At 42.9% G+C, this 20878-nt stretch overlaps 1 protein-coding gene across 1 annotated transcript in view; it reads right to left on the minus strand.

The window, feature by feature from the left end:
• Positions 1-20878, minus strand: part of LOC138671134 (uncharacterized) — an 81028-nt gene that overhangs the window by 1778 nt on the left and 58372 nt on the right. The window contains exons 2-5 of the mRNA XM_069759067.1: positions 876-939; positions 725-796; positions 328-520; positions 10-169 (exon numbers count right to left, since the gene is read on the minus strand). Coding sequence (XP_069615168.1) covers positions 10-169; positions 328-520; positions 725-796; positions 876-938 — 488 coding nt within the window. The 5' untranslated portion in view covers position 939. The remainder of the gene's footprint in view (positions 1-9; positions 170-327; positions 521-724; positions 797-875; positions 940-20878) is intronic.

The raw sequence follows: 20878 nt of genomic DNA on the forward strand, positions 1-20878 counted from the left end.
AATACTTACGTTTTCTGGGCAAGGACCGCCGGTCTCAAAAATGCCAGGATGCGGTGATATTTGTATTTGCAGATCCTTGCTCCAGAACCACTAGGAACCCAGCTCTCTTGACGAAGGTCCTTGTTGAAGCGATCCTTCATGGAACGCCAACATGTTTTGACTTTGAACACTGTTGAAAAATATAAATTATGGTTAGACAATGGACTTTTCAACGTGACGACACAACTGTGTGTGATGAGAGAAACTCCTGAGAGTTTCTCTCATCACACACAGTTGTGTGATCACGGCCAAGGTCACTGCTGCAGCACACCGCATTGCAATACTTACAAAATGCATTTCGGACCCGAGTCGGGGCGTTGTCCCAGCCGTCCATCATCGCTTGGCCCACCTCATTCCATAGCCGCCGGATCGTCACATTGTCCGAGTGCTGCGGAACCTGGGTGTCCCACAACGGGACTCGCTCATGGACCAGGGAGTTTAGGAGGTCATTTTCAATGAGGTCCTCATCCCGTACTGGAACCTAAAAAATAAATAAAGACATTAATGTTGAAGACATTAACATAAGGAAAAGAAAGAAAACAGAGACAGAAAACTGGCATGAATATTGAAAGTTAAGAAAAAAAGGAGTCAAGAAGAAAAAGGTAAAGAAAGAGGAAAGTAAGGAAATGAACATTCAAGAATTGTAAAGTCAGGATACAATAAACAGTCAGCAAGGTATACGTACACGCTGCCGCCTTGCCACCCGACCGTGTCCCAGCTGCTCCTGCTCAGCCTCTGCCACAGTGGAAGAACTGCTCTAAAAAAAGGAAAAAAAAATTGACACATGTGTAGATGTGACAGTGAATACTTACCAATCTGAAGAGGTGAGTACTCACTTCACTAACATTTCCACCTTGTGCAGGCCCAGGCCGTTGCTCCTCCTCAGAAGAAGATGACATTCTGATGCACGCAGAAAGAAAAAAATGGCAGAAATTAGGACATATAGAGACAGAAAATAGAAAATAAAGACATTGGCTTTGATATACTCATTGTTCAGAGTGTGGTTTCCACCAAGGTGCTTTCCTCTATCTGGTCTGCTTCCCCTTCTGCTGTGTAGTGACCTGCCAATGCCCACTCCCTCCTTTTATCAGTTTGTATGTGGGGGGTTGCTAATCAGTGTCTAGACAGGTTTTCCTGTAGTGCAACGCATGCGTTCACATAGACCGTAATGCATTTTTTTGCCGCATTCCTTCCGCTAACAACCGCATATGTTTCTAGGTGGCAAATTGACGCCTCTAAAATTACTACATGTAGTATTTACTGCGCCAAGCCGCAGATGACGAAACGACGCATGCGTCGTCAAACGCGGCAAAACGCAACCAATCGCAGACACCTGCGTCCCTAATGTTAAAGATCGGAATACACGACGCATGCGGAAAACTGCGGCACAAACGCTGCAGACACAACCGCAAATGTGAAACCAGCCTTAGACTGATGTATGAAGCGCCAATTCCAATCGATTTTCCCCATTTTACCAAATGACAAACCCAGCTCAGCTGCATCTTATAGCTGATGACATTCATACAGAATTGTTCCTTTCAGCCCGTATTATTGTCGCTCTGCAGCCGGCGTGTTCGCCTGTCACCCCCACACATCTCATCAGCTGCACAGAATCCCCCCTAACCATCTGCCGCGGCTTCCTCCTTCACAGTGCTGCTGATTTGTTTCCCAGCCCGTGGCAGTGTTGTGTTCCCTTACCCATCGTGCCTCCCTGTGACAGGGACGCTACATACGTGCGCACATTACCCCTCCAGCAGCTTTACATACACTACCTTTTGAAAGTCACGGAAAAGGCCACAGACATCACTTTTCCCTTGGACATAAAGGTCACAATGTTTTCCTGTCTCTATAGATAAAGTCTTGAAGTGCAACCTATATGCTCGATAATCTGGATTACAGGTTACAAAATAGAACTCTTTCCTTTTATTCTTCAAATCTTATATCAAAAGTGAGTGCCAACTTTTTTATTTCATTTTGTAGGTTTGACATTAAAGAGGTTTTCCATGCTCAAAATATGGATGATTTAGGATATGTCATCACGATCAGACGTGGATTGGATGCCGGACAGCCCCACGATCGCCTGCAGCATGTAAATAGTGACCAGTCATACAGCACAGCGCCGTACACTGCACAGTGACCATTCTTGGGTACTGCAGATCAGCTCCTATTGACTGCGTTGTAGTACCCAAGAAAAGCCACTACATGGAGCTGTGCTCTCTGACTCCATTCGCTATCAGAAGCGTCAAATCCCCACAATCTGACAACGATGACACATCTGATGGATAGATCATCAATATTTAGAGCCCTAAAATCCCTATTATTGTTAGACCAAAAAATATTCACTAATTTGGTCCAGCCACCCCCAGAGCTAAAAATAGCTGTTTGTGAAAGGTGATGGGTGTCTGACTTCCACCGATCTGATTAGTATCTAATTTAGGTATTAAGTCGGGAAAATCCCTTTAATTAGTCATCAAAATGGTCTAAGTTGTTTTCCTGCTGACATAATCCAAATCTTAATCATGGCCATAGAATGAAGAAATTCTGTCTTCCTGTAGCCACAGTTTCAGAGAGAATGTGTCCAAGTATATACAGTCTCCGTCCAACCAGGCTGACTGACAGGTGCAGCTTGTACCGAGTACTGTGAGATCTCAGCAGAGAGGAGGGACACTGAGGATTGGTATAGGGTCAAGTTAAACTTTCATGAAGTATTCTATAATTTTAAAGCAAAATTGAAATTTGACATCCTTATCAGGCCACGTTGAGTATTTGGTCAGTATTTTACATCAGTATTTATAAGCCAAAACCAGGAGTGGAACAATCAGAGGAAAAGTATAATAGAAACATATACACCACTTCTGCATTTATCACCCACTCCTGGTTTTGGCTTACAAATACTGATGTAAAATACTGACCAAATACTGATAGTGTGAATGTGTCCTTATAGATTTTATTAGTAATGTATGTAGTTTATAAAGTGATAGATGGCGACAGAGTCGCTTTAAATTTCCCTTATATTTAGTGCAGGCAGAAACCTCACACAATGGAGCATAGTCAAGTGTTTTTGGCATCAGCAGTTAGTTTTTTTGCCATTATGGAGGCTTGCTTGTTGTAGAGAGGTGACACTGTCATCCCCCGAGGCGCCCGGCTGGAAGGGAATTGGACGACTTCTGAAACAGTAAACAAATAAAAGTAAATAAAGACACAAGTTCCTCCTCAGTGCAGAACTTTCATCTGGCTGCCAACAAGAGATGTCATCCTCGGGTACTTCCTCCTGACTGCATGGAGAGAAGTGGTGCGGATCGAGTTGCACCGTAGCTTCTATGAATATGTTATGCCGGCCTCTGCACTCCGGAAGTGCACCCATGGGGAGCTCCGAAAGGCAATGAGTGCCAGCATGTGCAAGAACCTTTCAAGTTATGAACGGTCTTTGGAAGGAGTGGGGCACGATCATCGTAATCTACTGCGTTTACAGTCTCCCCAGTCCTAGTTCTTTAAAAGTCCAACTTTTCTATATAATCAAGACAGGAGTTGCCCTAATATAGTATCACTAAAATGATACAATCTTCTCACAAACAATACTATTCCAACATGGATGGGCAAATAGCCTCTTTTGAGATTAAGATTTTTACGGGAATTATTTCCCTGTGGCATAAGAAATAACGTTACCCTTTAGGTCTCCTGTCAAATGACCTCTGACCCAACCAACCAGTTTTCTTGCTTTGCACTGATGAGGGCCAAAAAGCCCTAAACACGTGTCTGTAAATGGAGCTTCTAATTCGGCTTCTTACCCTAAGTAAGGTGGCAATCGATATTGAGTTTTATGATTGTTTCCTCCAATAGGTGGCCCTGGAGGTCCAGTCCTCTTTCTCTCTGAAGAGGATGTTTGCACGAGGATCATTGCATGGCCTATAAGTCTCCTTACGTCAACCTAACACTCTCCAAAAGATGCAACCTTACATCTTAGAAGCTATTACAACATGGAAGCACATTACTCAACACTGTTCACCTATTGCTATACCAGTCGTCCTGTTTTAATGAAGCCATTGTTGCACCTATGTGTTGCCACACCATTACAAGTCTACGGCACTGATGAATGTAGCCAAGTACTGTACTCGTATATCCCTGTCAGTCCCATAGACTTGCAAGCAACACAATCCTCCCTGAGGGCGAGTGCCCTTTGAATGATGGGAAAAGTTACATTTTTCCTTTGAAAGAACCATTTGTGCCACAAGGTGCTTACTTTAATCTATTGTGGTTAATTCCCCTTTCAGACAGTGGCCTGCCCTAGAGAGGACCTTTAGGGCCTTTAGGCTGTGCGCACACAGTTTTTGCAGCGTTTTTTCCTAACGGAATTGGCACAAAAACCCTTAGGGATCCTTATACCAGCAAAGTGAACAGGAATCCTGACGGGCTGTGCGTATAATCAGAATTGTTTCTTTCAGGATTTGTTCTTTTTTAATCCGCATAAGGCTACGTTCACATTTGCGTTGCGTCGGGGGCAGCCGTGGCGACGCATGCATCATGCGCCCCTATATTTAACATGGGGGGCGCATGGACATGCGTTGCTCTTGCGTTTTGTGACGCATGTGTCACTGTGGCGCAACTGTCAGGGCGCAGAGGACGCTGCATGATGCAGTTTTTTCTGCGCCAAAAATCATGCAAAAGTGAACGCATGCCTCACAAAACGCTGCGTTGTGCATGCGTTTACATTTGCGTTGTGCGTTGCGTCACCGACGCTGCACCGCACAACGCAAATGTGAACGTAGCCTAAAGTCAATTCCTTGTGTGCTTTTGCCTCTTTATTCACCCATTGACTTCAACTGAGTCAGTCAAATATGGAGCAAAAACACAGGTATAAAAATGTTTGCGGATTTGCTGCAGACTTGCTTGAGTTTTTGCGGTCTTCCCTGGAGACTGCCTTTTGCCCACTCACTATTATTGAACATGTTGCTGATGTACTTGGTGACAGGTATCACACCACATTGAGATTGCTGTGTTACAGCATTGCATCTATTGTATTAACCCTTTTCCAATCTTAGACATATAGTTATGTCTAAGACGGCCTCGCTCTGTTTGCTGCGGGCTCAGGCAATGAGCCCGCATCTTTTCAGACACATGCTAGGCTAATTTCACAATAGCGTCGGATTCGGCCCGTCGCATTGCGTCGGGCCGAGATTCCGACGCTAACGTTTGATGCGCCGCACAACGGGTGCAGCGGATGCATTTCTCCGGGCATCCACTGCCCCATTGTGAGGTGCGGGGAGGTGGGGGCGGAGTTCCAGCCGCGCATGCGCGGTCGGAAAAAGCGGTCTGTCGGCAGCAAAAAACGTTACATTTAACCATGCTGCCATGGAGACTATTGAAGCAAGTAAAAAATATATATATTTTTTAAAATATTAGTGTGACCTTGGCCTTAGAGAGGAAAAATAACTTTCATTATACTCACCTGCGGAACGGTCCAGTCCAAGGGGTGTCACTGGTTTTGGTCTGATGCCTCCCCCCAAAAAAGTGCAATTCCACAAATTTGTTTTTTGTTTTGCTTTTTTACCATGTTCACCAAATACTAAAACTGACCTGCCATTATGATTCCCCAGGTCATTACGAGTTCATAGACACCAAACATGTCTAGGTTATTTTTTCTTTTTTAGGTTCTTTTTTATTTAAATGTTGAAATAAAAATCCAGAGTTTCTAAAAGCAAACGCCATTTTCCAATACCCGTAGCGTCTCCATTTTTACTGATCTGGGGTTGGGTGAGGGCTTATTTTTTGCATCCTGAGCTGACGTTTTATTTGATACCATTTTGGTGTACATACATTCTTGATATGACATTTTAATGTAACGGTGTAAAAAAAACGTAATTCAGACGTTTTTAATTTTTTTCTTCTTACGCCGTTTAGCAATCGGGTTAATTTTTTTTATATTGATAGATCGGGTGATTCTGAACACTGAGATACCCAAACTGTGCACACTTGATTTTTTTTATTGGTTTATTTTGAAGAGGGCAAAAATGGGGTAAGTTGAACTTTTTTATTTTTTAAATATTTTCAAAAACATTTTTTTCTACTATTTGCATGCTTCAATAATCTCTGTGGGAGACTAAAAGCTGCACTACTGTGATCGCCTCTGCTACACACAGGCGATGATCAGATCGCCTGTGTGCTGCAGAAATGCTCACCTGCTATGAGCGCCAACCACAGGGTGGCGCTCATAGCAATTTGGTAATGACAACCATAGAGGTCTGCTGCAGAACTCTGGTCGTCATGCAAACCCATTGGTGACCCACAATCTTGTGATGGGGGTCACAGAGGGGCGGAATTAGTGACGCGCTTCCAGTAAGCGTGAGTTAAATGCTGATGTCAGAGATTCAGAGCGGAATTTAACTAGTTAACAGCCGCGGGTGGATCGCGATTCCACCTGCAGCTGTTGCAGCTGTATAGCTCAGCTGTCATGTGCCATGAAAGGTGCGGGCTCAGCGCCAGAGATCGCACCAAACAGGGGAAGTCCGACATGGGCGTACTGTTACTCCACATGTTGGAAAGGGGTTAATGCAAGTCGCATGCGACTATGACTTGTCTGATGTTGCATTGGCTTTTTAATAGCAAACTTGCAGCTCAAAAATAATCACGTGACAGTCACCGACCTGCTATCATGCAACATGTCATCATTTATTCCCAGTCTAAATTGATAACTTGGTGTTTCCCTTCCCTTTATTAAAAGTAATCTAAACAAGTTTTTGCTATGTAATCTGAAAGCAGCATGATATAGGGGCAGAGAGCCTGATTCCAATGAGGTGTCACTTACTGGGCTGCTTGATGCAGTTTTGCTACAATCCCTGTTTTCTCTCCTCCAGATCTAGAAGTGGTTGGAATGCTGAGCTCTGTATAATAACCCCGCCCACACCCCTGATTGGCAGCTTCATGTGTACAAGCTGCCAATCAGTGGTGGGGGTGGAGTTATACAGATTAGCCTGCCTGGCACATGACACCTAGTTCTGCAGTGATAATCTCCTGCTGATAAAACACTGACATTGTACAACATTGTATTGAAACTACAACACACAGCCTAATAAGTGACACATCCCTGGAATCAGGGGCTCTGTCCCTACATTATGTTGCTCTATATTAAATAGCAAAAGCCTGCTGACAGATTCCCTTTAATTGGGTGTATCCCTGCACTCTCTTAATTGTTCAATCACGGTGGTGTAAAGCCTTGTAGTGACACCCCGTTTTGACTAAGAAAAAGACAACATCCAGCTGCGAAATGATTCGCGCCTTTAATACCATTCTATTTAGAAATTAGGAGTAATTCTGAAACTTTTTATCCGGAGCTTAAGAGATTCTTGACTTTTGCAGATGTATAATATGTGATTCAGGGTGTCTAGAATGGATCGAGGTGTGCTGTCAAGTAGATTTCATTGTTCTTAAGTCGCAGTTACTTAGACTCAACAGGACGGCCAGAAATGTCTCCGAGAGAGGACAATTAGACCATTCAAAACACCCACATTGATTTTTTTTAAACGTACATAATAAAGATGTGTTCCCAGGGAAAACAACATGAATCCAGCTTGGCTGACGTTCTACCACTCGGTTCACTGTGTTCCTGCCTTCGAAATAAATTATTTCTGAATTTAACAGCTTTTGTTCCATCTGGATCAAAATCTGCTCTGCGTGTCTTATGGCAAAGATCAGAAAATATGATATTTTTCTTCTCTTGTCATTTTATCCTGGTAAACGATTAGGGTGTTGGGGAAAAGCATGAGATTTCAGTGATAAAGTAATATACAAACAATATTCTCAAATACGTGTACACGGGTCATAAATAGAAATGATCGAATCTTTTCAAACACAAATTCAACAGTTTTCAAGGTTTCAAATAAATTCGATTTATTGCGGCGAAACGCAATTGCTTAAAATGTCCTGAAAAGACGTGAGTAACACTCCAAGGTCTCCTAGGACCGTAGACAACGCTTCCAAGCTCTTTAAAACAAACGAGCAAAAATCTGGATTAGTAACTGTTCTTTAAAGGGAACCTGTCACCTGAATTTAGCGGGACCGGTTTTCGGTCATATGGGCGGAGTTTTCGGGTGTTTGATTCACCCTTTCCTTACCCGCTGGCTGCATGCTGGCCACACTATTGGATTGAAGTTCATTCTCTGTCCTCCGTAGTACACGCCTGCGCAAGGCAAGATTGCCTTGCGCAGGCGTGTACTACGGAGGACAGAGAATGAACTTCAATCCAATATTCCGTCCAGCATGCAGCCAGCGGGTAAGGAAAGGGTGAATCAAACACCTTCTCTCCTATCTCTATGGATGAGCTGTGACGTCCTCTCACTATCCAGATTCACCCCCAAATATCTGCTGCATTCCCTGCCTTGGCTTTTATACAGGCTATGATAGATCCTAATGATTAGCTGCGCTTTACCATGCTGTAAGACATTATGGAGAAACCCGCATTGCCGCACCTAAGGTCGTCTGCGTCATCTCTTGCTAATGCAATCTTTTTTAAGGTGTAAAATGGTGGTGGACATTTCTGGTGTTTTGCTCTAAGTGAATCACAAATTGTTTGATTTTGTCAGGTCCAGAAAATTTCCCAAAACTCACACGAGAATCAATTTTCTAATTTCTAGTCGTAAATAATATGATATAATAGGCCCTTCAAATATCCAAAGAATATATAATCCCCTGCTATATGTATCTTACAACGCTCCAATATGTCGCCCCGACTGCAGACAATGGTGCAGCACAGAGGCAGGAGTTGCACATGAGGCTTGGTGCTGGAGGAGGCTCGGATCAAGAATGGGGTGCGCAGATACGAAACCTGCAAGCTTCAAAATGCAACAGCCAATCACTGACAATTATTTTATTTAATGTGAATATTTCAATATTCATTTTATGGAACATATTCTTTTAGGTGACTGAATCAAAATATCACCCGTTATAGAATTTATATTCACTTGCATTTTTATGATAATCTGAATAAAGTAGGTACCCTGAGCGATTTGCTCCCATTTTACTTAAAAGGTACACTCCTCTTAAAAGGGAATCTTTCACCAGGTTTTGGTATGTAATCTGAGAAGAGCTTGATGGTAGGGGCAGAGACCCTGATTCCAACAATGTGTCACTTACTAGGCTATGATTTACTGCTTCGTTAAAATTAGTTTTTATCACTACAGGACTAGGTGTCTGGTACCTCCTAGTCCAACCTCACCCACACCACTGATTAGAAGCTTCCTGTCAATATACAGTGTTCACAGAAAAGTGCCAATCAGTGGTGTGGGCGGGGTTATACACAGCTCAGCTGCACCCAATAAGCTAAGTGACATATCGCTGGAATCATGATCTCTGGCCCTACATCAAGCTCCTATCAGATTAAATATAAAATACCTGCTGACAGATTCCCCATAACTCCTTCACATGCGGCACTGCTGGAATTGTGTTCCCGCTAACTGCAGAACATGTACGGCGCCGTGATCGCACAGGCTCACACTGAGCGCCGCCATCAGATGCAGGTGTCAGCGCTATGTGAGCAGGCAAATAGCGCTCCGTCCCTCCCGAGTCTCTCCGTATGGCTAAGCAGTACTGTACATATGGGGTATTTCTACTTTCAGCAGAAATTGTGGGACATTTTGGTGCCATTTTACCCATTTCCCAGTATGAAAATGTAATATTTGAGGCTAACACACAATCTTGGTGGTAAAATGTAAATAATGTTTTCTTCACTGCCCAATGGTATAAAATTCTGTGACACACCTGTGATGTCAATATAATCACTGCACCCTTATATGAATTCATTAAGAGGTTTAGTTTGTCACTTATGGGGGGCTCTGCCAAGGTGACATGGCACCCTTAAACCAGTGCAGCAAAATTTGCACTGTAACGTGGCGTTTCTTCCCTTCTGAGCTTTGCACTGTGTCCCCAAAGTAGTTTTTGACCACATATGGGGTATCGGTGAACTCAGGAAAAATTGCACAACTAATTTTGGGGTCCATTTTCTCCTGTTACCCTTGTGAAAATACAACATTTGGGGCTAAAAAAAAAAACATTTTTGTGGGAAAAATGTGATTTTTTTTTTTAAATTGACAGTGATCAGAATTGAAAAAATTGGCCTCGTCAGGAAGGTGAAAACAGGTTTCGGGGTGATGGGGTTATGGAGATCTCTCACCAGATTTTTGCTACCCCATCTGAGAACGTCATGATGTAGGGCCAGAGACCCTGATAACAATGATGTATCACTCACTGGGGTGCTGGAGCAGTTTTGACAAAATCACTATTTTATCTGCTGCACATCTAGCAGTTTTCTTTATAATTAGCTTTGTATAACACCCCCACACCAGTGATTGGCAGCTTTCAGCCAATCAGTGGTGAGGGATGGGTTATACAGAGCCCATGAATATGGAGGACTACCTGGCAGCAGGTTGACTAGTCCTCTAGTGATAACCTCCTGCTGATAACACAGTGATTTTATCAAAACTGCAGTATTCATCCCGGCCGGCGCTCACAGTCAGTGCAGAGAAGCAGAGCGCCGGAGGACAGACAGCGGTAGGTAAGTATGTAGTGTTTTTTTTACGTTTACGCTGGTAACCAGGGTAAACATCGGGTTACTAAGCGTGGCCCTGCGCTTAGTAACCCGATGTTTACCCTGGTTACCAGGGGACTTCGCATAGTTGGTCGCTGGAGAGCGGTCTGTGTGACAGCTCTCCAGCGACCAAACAGCGACGCTGCAGCGATCGGGATCATTGTCTGGATCGCTGCAGCGTCGCTAAATGTGACGGTACCTTTACAGAATACTGGGCAATACAGCTTGGAAGTTGTGGTTTACTTTAGAGGATGCAATTTATTTATTATTCTTTCTTATTTAGTGCTATTAATTTCCCCAGCATCATCATCACTGTCCCCATTGGGGCTCACAATCTACATTCCCTGTATGGTCTTTGGAATGTGGGAGGAAACCAGAGAATCCAGAGGAAACCCAGCAAACACGGGGAGAACATACAAACTCCTTGCAGATGTTGTCCTGGGTGGGATTTGAACCCAGGACCCAAGCGATGCAAAACAGCAGTGCTGATCACTGAGCCACTCTTCTCCCTAATGCTGAAATTTTCAAAATATTACACTTTAACAGTCTTTATAATTTAGAACTAGTATTACCTGCACACCAACCCACTACATTACAACTGAATGTAGTCCAGAGTTGTGTATTCTGGGAGCTGTGGATGAAGAGAGGTGGGTCCATTATGATAGAATATTTCTTCGGGAAGCTCTAGTTATGGCTAGGAAAGCAATGGCGTTGAGGTGGATGGGGGAGAAGTCTCCTTCGATTAATCAATGTAAAAAATTAGTGAATGATATAATTCCATATGAGAACATACTATATAAAAATAGAGGATGTCCCCAGAAGTTCCATAAGATTTGGGAAAGGTGTGACTCACCCTTAACACATTTAGCTACTAATGCCACGGTCTGATCAATCTCGCGATACAACCCCTGATGTATATCCCTTCCTGGCTTAGGGGGGTGTGCTTGCTATAAACTGACCTAGTATGAGCTCAAAATCTGATAATGAAGCTGTTGGTTTTTAGGCTATGTGCACACGTCAGGATTCCTTGCAGAAATTTCCTGAACAAAACCAGACATTTTCTGCAAGAAATCCGCATGCGTTTTTTTTGCGTTTTTTTCCGGAGGTTCCCAATGCAATAATATAGTGGGAAATCTGCAAAAAATCCGCAAAATTAATGAACATGCTGCGTTTTTTACCGTGATGCGTTCTTTTAGTGCGGAAAAAAAACTCAACATGTGCACAAAAATTGCGGAATGCATTATAAATGATGGGACGCACATGTATGCGTTTTTTAAGCGGTTTTATCGCATTTTTATAGCGAAAAAACACAAAAAATCCTGAATGTGTGCACACAGCCTAAAAGGTGCAATGACTTGTAGTGTACATTATGTAAATGCTATGTTCTATTTGTTTTATTTTGTTTTATTATTGAAAGTGTGATATCATATTTATCTCACTGTAGACGGTGACTGTATGGATTATTCTGACTTTACATTGCATTGTTCTATGTTTATAATCTTCTCCCGTGGAATCTTTCAATCTTTATTTTTTTTTCTTTATTTTTTTAATAAAAAGAGTTTTAAAAAAAACTAGGTGGCATAACCTTTTTGTCTCCCTTGATTTTTTTTTTAACTTAAATATATTAAAATTTGGAATTTTAGAGATGTTTTGGACGCTGGAACATACCTGCTTTTTTACCCACTAATTGTGTTGACTTCAGTTAGTATGAAGAAAAGCGGATATTACCAGTAGACAAAACAGGGCCCCTCACTTAACCGATCCCACCATTCGATAAACAGCAGAAGCCCTGCTCACCTCCAACACTGAGGCCGGCGTCACACTCGGCGTAAAACAATGCGGTCCATATACTACGGCCGTAATACGCAGAAAAGTCCCCAAAATAGTGGTCCGTAGCTCCTCCGTAGGCAGGGTGTGTCAGCGTATTTTGCGCATGGCATCCTCCGTAAGTAATCCGTATGGCAGCCGTACGAGATTTTCTCGCAGGCTTGCAAAACCAACATACGGATATACAAGGGATCCATGTGTAAAAAAAACATAAAAACATATATACTGTCTATATATATATATATATATATATATATATATATATATGTCAGTAGACACATATATGTATATATATTAATATTTCATACAGCGTGAGATAGCTTTAAAGCCGGTAATTCAATTACCGGCTTTTGCTATCTCTTTCCTAAACCCGACATGATATGAGACATGGTTACATACAGTAAACCATCTCATATCCCCATTTTTTTTGCATATTCCACACTACTAATGTTAGTAGTGTGTATATGCAAAATTTGGCCGTCCTAGCTGTTAAATTAAAGGGTTAAATGGCGGAAAAAATTGGCGTGGGCTCCCGCGCAATTTTCTCCACCAGAGTAGTAAAGCCAGTGACTGAGGGCAGATATTAATAGCCTGGAGAGGGTCCATGGTTATTGGCCCCCCCCCGGCTAAAAACATCTGCCCCCAGCCACCCCAGAAAAGGCACATCTGGAAGATGCGCCTATTCTGGCACTTGGTCACTCTCTTCCCATTCCCGTGTAGCGGTGGGATATGGGGTAATGAAGGGTTAATGCCACCTTGCTTTTGTAAGGTGACATTAAGCCAAATTAATAATGGAGAGGCGTCAATTATGACACCTATCCATTATTAATCAAATAGTAGTAAAGGGTTAAAAAAAACACAAACACATTATTAAAAAGTATTTTAATGAAATAAACACAAAGGTTGTTGTAATATTTTATTCTACGCTCAATCCACCTGAAGACCCTCGCTCTGTAACAAAGAAAAAATAATAAACCAACAATATACATACCTTCCAAAGATCTGTAACGTCCCACGATGTAAATCCATCTGAAGGGGTTAAAATATTTTACAGCCACGAGCTCTGCTAATGCAGCGGTGCTCGTGGCTGTAAAACCCCGGGGAATGAAGGTAAAGTAGGTCAATGACCTGTATTTACCTTCATTCGCGGTGAGGCGCCCTCTGCTGGTTGTCCTCATATGAACTCGAGCCTGGGAGCTTTCTAGGAAAGTTCCCACGCTCGAGGGACAACCAGCAGAGGGCGCCTCACCGCGAATGAAGGTAAATACAGGTGTGTAATCCGTATTTTTCTGGCTTCCATAGACTTTCATTGGCAATTTGTTGCGCAATATGGTGGCAAACGCAGCATGCTGCGATTTTCTACGGCCATAGAAAGCCGTATAATACGGATCAGTAAAATACGGCAGATAGGAGCTGGGGCATAGAGAATAATTGGGCCGTGTGTAATGCGTGTTTTACGGACGTATTTTATGCGCTCATACGTCCGTAAAACTCGCTAGTGTGACGCCGGCCCAAAGATGGGCTCAGTAGGCAATCTACTTTAGTGTTGGAGGACAGCAGGACCTGACTTTGCACTTCTACTTTTTCGATGGTGGGGTATCATCACCTGGACCATCAACAATCAATACTATTGAATTCTACAATGATACAGGAAAGATATCAATCTTCATACCATATTAGCCAGTAGATAAAAAAATATATTAAGATTTGAGAGTCCTCAGCGGTTGATACATTCTAATGGACAGCTGAAAAGATGGTAACAAATTGCAAGCTTCCGAGGCAACTCAGGTTTCTATGCCTGATGAAGAGACCTGTGTAGTCTGGAAAGCTTGCAATTTGTTACCATCTATTCAGTTAGCCATTAAAAGGTATCAACCACTGAGGACTCTCAAATCTTAATATTTTTGAATTCTACAATGATCATCCTGGGAAAAAAATAAAAAATGTAACCTGAGGGAACGCTATACCTGTTCATAAATGATGTGAATTCATAATTAACAGGTGCCAGGCTGTCTACGTAGGATACCCACCCCGGACTTTACTCCTGTCTAGAACTACCGTAATTATTTTTTTGTGTAAGAGGAAATGAGTGGATGCATTGTTTGCTTCCTTGTAACATACGCTGATATTACTAATACAATATATGAAAAGCCCATTATGGCACCGCTCAACAATGGAATCAATGCAGGTTTGTTCGCATTATGCAAATGCTTCAGCTTCCATGATGATCCTATTGATAAAATAATGGCTCTTTCTCTTCCCCGTTTCTAACACATGAGAACAAACAAAGCCAGATTTTTTGATAGAAGAAATGATCATGGCAGGCATGTTGTGCCCAGGAATCGCTCTAGCAATCTGTAACAACAATAGTGACAAAGTGACTTTACAATACAATTCTGAACAAAACTACAGATATTCCATTAAGAAAAATTAGTAAATACACCCAGAATGTCCGCCATAGGAAACAGTATCTGTGGCTTTTTTTTTCTTTGTTTTATGACTGCAAAGTATATGTATTATCTTTTGCAAATTTGTGTTTGTTAAAATATTGATATTTTCTCATAAGGGAAAAAAATTTAATTACTGTATATACTCGAGTATAAGCCGACCCGAGTATAAGCCGACCCTCCTAATTTTGCCACAAAAAAATGGGAAAACTTATTGACTCGAGTATAAGTCTAGGGTGGGAAATGCAGCAGCTACTGGTAAATTTCAAAAATAAAAATAGATACCAATAAAAGTAAAATTAATTGAGACATCAGTAGGTTAAGTGTTTTTGAATATCCATATTGAATCAGGAGCCCCATATAATGCTCCATACAGTTCATGATGAGCCCCATAAGATGCTCCATATTAAAATATGCCCCATATAATGCTGCACAAAGGTTAATAATAGCCCCATAAGATGCTCCATAGAAACATTTGCCCCATATAATGTGACATAAAGGTTGATTATGGCCCCATAAGATGCTCCACAGATTATTCCCCATATGCTGTTGCTGCTGCGATAAAAAAAAAAAATGGCATACTCACCTCTTGTCGCTCAGGCCCCCGGTACTTGTGATATTCACCTGTCCCCGTTCCACCACTGGACGCCGCTCTGCTTTCCGGCTCTCTCACTGTTCAGGCAGAGGGCGCACACTAAACACGTCATCGCGCCCTCTGACCTGAACAGTCACTGCAGAGAACACGGAAGACGGAGCGGCAGGTGAATATCGCGCAATGCTCACCCTCCCCATTATACTCACCTGCTCCCAGTGCTTCTCACTGACAGATGGTCTCGGCGCCAGCAGCTTGTTCTGGAGTTCAGCGGTCACTGGTACCACTCATTAAAGTAATGAATATGCTGCTCCACCCCTATGGGAGTGGAGTGGCGTCCATATTCATTATTTTAATGAGCGGTACCACTGAACACAGGAAGAAATGCCGGCGCCCAGAGACCATCGAAGAAGCAGGGACCGCACCAGGAGCAGGTGAGTATGTGACAGCCGCCGCTCCCCCTCCCCCGCCAACCCCCTGGGACAATGACTCGAGTATAAGCTGAGAGGGGCACTTTCAGCCTAAAAAAATGGGCTGAAAATCTCAGCTTATACTCAAGTATATACTGTATTATTACTTTTCACTATGTTATTTTCTCATAGGCTGATTCTGTCTCCAGATTTCATAATAGAAACCGTAATATGCAAATTGCCTCTTCTGAGAAAAAGAGGACTTAAACTCTATAGCGCCACCTGTTGGAAGTAGCGATCCTACAAGTCACAATCAACCCTTTAACGAGTCGTGCAATATGACTTCAGTTGCAAGCCAAATTGAGATATTGATTTGGCTTTTATCCTAAGTCATATTGCACGACTCATTAAAGGGTTGATTGTGACTTGTAAGATCGCTACTTCCAACAGGTGGCGCTATAGAGTTTAAGTCCTCTTTTTCTCAGAAGAGGCAATTTGCATATTATATTTCCCAGAGGAGCATTGCACGGCGAATAAGCCTCCTTACCTTGACAAGCCAGAGATGGTATGTCACTCTCCATAAGGAGAAACGATACCCCATAGATAATAGAAACTGTATTTATTATTCAATTATTTTTCTTATAACTGAAGAAGCTGTTGTATTTGCTATGAAAACGAATGTTAGAATGGCTGTATAATCCTGATATTAAGATAAGCATTTACCGTGAGGTCTCAAGAGTAGAAGTGTATTCATTCTCTGCCCACACACCCTGAATGACAGCTGTAGCTTGTACAGAGCAGTGTGAGATCTCAGCAGGAAAGGGGGACACTGAGGAGCCTTCAGTCAGGCTAGGTGGGTGGAGATTGAGTTACACTTGCATAAAAGATTATTCTGACATGGATTTTTAAAGTATATATAGCATTATTAACAAGTATAAAATAGCTCTACAGAAATGATGAAGCTTACTTCTCCGCATGCTAAATGACTTGCTATTAACACTAATTAGTGTGTGGACAATATTATTATTCATATGAAAATTGTTATAGAAAGTTTTTTTGCATACATTTCCGTGATTGAAAATAATTCATAAAAAAAATGTGGCATGTTTGATTATGTACCCTGTGTATCAAGCTTTCTTTTCCTACAATCATTGCTTTTAGGGGAGAATAACTTTGTATCCTGTAGACTGTGAGCCCTCGCGGGCAGGGTCCTCTCGCCTTCTGTACTTGTGCGTGCCTCGTTCTGCTCATGTGTATTGTACTTGTCTATATTTCCCCCTTTCACATGTAAAGCCACATGGAATAAATGGCGCTATAAAAATGGATAATAATAATAATATTTTGTTACACCCGGTTCTGGCCCTGCACCCGGTTCTGGCGCTGCCCCCACTTCTTGTCCCTCACCCGCTCCTGCTCCCGAGGCTGCTTCCGTACCTCTGTGAGGTCCCTGCCTAGATCCTCGCTCTCTTAAAGGGACAGCGCGCATTTTTTGAAAATTCCAATTAACCAATGGCAGCACACTGATTACTACTTCTGACCCCTCCATCATAGGGAGGGTGCTGGAGCAACGAGTATCTACTCTTGCTATTTCCGGTTCTGTTCCTGTTCTGTCTGCTCTGTTATAGTATTCCGTTTTGCATTCTGCTTATACTGTTTGTTTCCACAGAATATCAGTGACCAGTGGTTAGGCTATCCTAAGACGACACCTGTACCTTTATACTCAAGTGCCATCCGCTTCTGCCACTCGCCATCCGAACCCCTGGAAAAGCTAAAGGTGCTGGAGCCAGCTTCCTCCCATCAACGTGGAATCTGACTTCACTCACCAGAGCCAACTTCATATCTCATACCCGGCGTCCGTCGGTCTGCTCTACCATATCTGTTATATCTGTTTATCCATTTGTCCCACTGGGACAGCTGCCACGTGTCCGGGATCTAACTGGAGGTAGCACCTGTTTCCCCCAGGTATTCCATTCTGGTCCTGTTCGAGGGATCTTACAACGAATACCTGGGGCTCACTAGTTACGCCCCCTTCAGAGCTCCCCGGACCGAGGTTCCACTCAAAAAATAAAAGATGAATGTGATCTTCATCACCTGTGTCTTCGCTTCCAATTCGTTACCTATTTGGCCCATATAGAGCCTGCATGACATAACATGAAGGCTGGGCATCTCCTTACTACAGGTTCACACAAAATTTGTGTGCCGCATTACAGTTTGACTTCTGTCATCCGTCACAAGTTCTGAACCCATTGTGGACCTCCTCCATCAACAAAGACTGTGGTGTGTAGACAACACAATCTCTGGTTGGTTACAAAATTCTGGTGAACCTCCAAGGTTCATGCTGTCCAAGTGTTTCATAGCAGACATGGCTTTTTTAGTATAACGGTTTATATTCAACACTTACCTATGCCATTATTAGACATTTCAGGAATTTTGCTGCATTTTAATAAATTTATTATACAAATATATAAATCATTTTTGCAGATGTTTAAGAATGTCAAACTGAAATGTCAGTATGGGTGGTAACGTTAAATTATTCTCATTTAATTTTAGGAAATTGTGATTTGAGGAGGAAACTATCCACTGTTAGTCATTGTGTCCGTACCTCCCAATATTCACAGGCAAATTCATAATGTTATATCCCTTTCTGTTCAGTCCAGGAAGATCCCTAAAATGATAAAGTAATGCCAACATTTAATGCAAATGTTAATACATCAACTGTTCTGACACCCTCACTCTGTTCAGGGAGAATCAGTTGACAGACAACTAAACTCTATTTTAGATTGTGAGCCCCATCGGGGACAGTGATGATAATGTGTGCAAAACTGTAAAGCGCTGTGGAATATGTTAGCGCTATATAAAAATAAAGATTATTATTATTATTAAACTCTTTCATATCGATCGATTAAAATAGACACGGGGGAGTCTTTTACAACTTTTATTGATGGGATCCAGTAGTGTAGCTCCCGAGGGGGAGGGCATAGGGTGCGGCCTCCACAGGCCCCACGTTCTGAGTGGCCAATACTGATACTTTTAACTGTATCAGCATGCGCAGTGCGCTGATGGAGTTAAACTCTGTGGGAGAGCAGGGAGACAGGATCTCCCTGAACTTCCACTTTGGGCCCAGCATTGAGTCCACCCCTTCCCTATCCCCCGCAAGATCAACTGAAGAAAAGTTGAAGGCAATGATGGAGGAGGGAGTGTTAGCTGACGCTTCCTTCCCCATCATTCTTCCTCATCGTCTGAAGTCTCAGCATCCTCCTGGTATCATTTATGCTGAGATGTGCGACGCTTCAGAAGACAAGCTGCAGAAACGGGAGCAGCGGGGAATGAGGAGGAGAGGTGAGTATTGTATTTTATTGTTTTTTTTATAACATCGTGGTCGCCATGAAACTATTGAGTACTACGGGATGCATTATACTATATGGGCTATGGGGTGCATTATGCTGTATGGGCTATGTGGTGAATTATATTTTACGGGCTATGGGGTGCTTTATACTGTACGGACTACTATGTGGAGGCTATGATAATATTTGGAGGGCTATGTGGGGGCCTTTAAACAGTATGCAAGCAATTTTACAGTGTGAAGGCTTGTGTAGAGTCCATCATATTGTGTGGAGGGTTGTGTGGGGGCCATTATATAGTGTGAAGAGGTATGGGGCCATTATATTGTATGTAGGCCCATTATACTGCATGGACGACTGTGTGGGGGGTCACAGATGGGGGATCATACTATGTTGGGGTCACATATTTTTGTGCGCAGTTGAGGGGTGGGGTACAGTATGGTCATCGTATTGTGCGTGTGGAGGTTACTGTGAAGGAATTCCCTGTAGGGGTATCTTAGTGTTTGTGGGGCACTTTTGTCAATATCATACTTTACGAGTACAATGAAAGGGGAATCTAGGGCTCAAGTAGGAGGAATATTAGAGGGCACAGAGTACCACACAGCAGGTGCAGTAAGAGCAACAAATACGGCAGCAGCAGCTCAGCATTTTGGATAAGCATGATGAGGAGTTTGTGCAGGTTCGGCTACGTTCACACTTCCGTCTTTATAAAGACGTTGCAATGCGTCGTTCTGTGCAAAAAACGCATCCTGCAAAGTTGCCCACAGGATGTGTTTTTTGCACATAGACTTGTATTACCGACGCATCACGATGTATGGACACACGTTCCATACGTCGTGGCACTGGATGCGTCGGTAATTGGCGGACCGTCGTCACAAAAAAACCTTCAATGTAACGTTTTTTTGTGTGACGCGTCCCCCATTTTCCACCGTGCATACACATCCGAAACTCCACCCCCTCCTCCCCGCTCATCACAATGGGCAGCGGATGCGTTGTAAAACTGCATCCGCTACCCACGTTGTGCTAAATTTAGCACAACGTTCGTCGGTACGTCGGGCCGACGGTTTGCGACCGCCCCGTACAGACAGAAGTGTGAAAGTAGCCTTAGGGATACATGGGGACAGTGCTGGAAATGTGAGAAGTCAGATGTGTCTTTTTTGTAATATCTGCAGATGAGTTGTGGCTGGAGAAGTTGTCATGTCGGTCTGGGCCAGATGGAAAACACGGGAAAAATTAACGACTCCACCAGAAAGAACGTCACCTGTAAGTTACTATATATAATTCTACTGCTACATCAGACAATTCAGTGAGCGTGTACCAGGGAACATAATAACTTACTGATTGTGCTATGTTGAGGTAAGCATCCAGAAGGGCTGAAAATCTAGATAGAGACAATCAGCATGTCGACTTCCAAGGGGCCAAGATGGCTGCTGAAGAAAGAAGAGGCGAGGATAGTGCAGAGGCTGATGGGAAACTACGGAAGCCTTAAGGAGCAAAAGTGAGACTGCACAGTAACAAATGAAGCTGAAATAAACAGATTGCACAGAGATGTCAACAGATGGCGCTGTTGGTTAAGTTATCACAAGACACTAAATTCAATGATGTAAGGCTAAGTTCACATTAGCGTTTGCGTCCGCAGCGTGGTG

The sequence above is a fragment of the Ranitomeya imitator genome, chromosome 3 (assembly GCF_032444005.1).
Source record: "Ranitomeya imitator isolate aRanImi1 chromosome 3, aRanImi1.pri, whole genome shotgun sequence".
Taxonomy (NCBI): domain Eukaryota; kingdom Metazoa; phylum Chordata; class Amphibia; order Anura; family Dendrobatidae; genus Ranitomeya; species Ranitomeya imitator.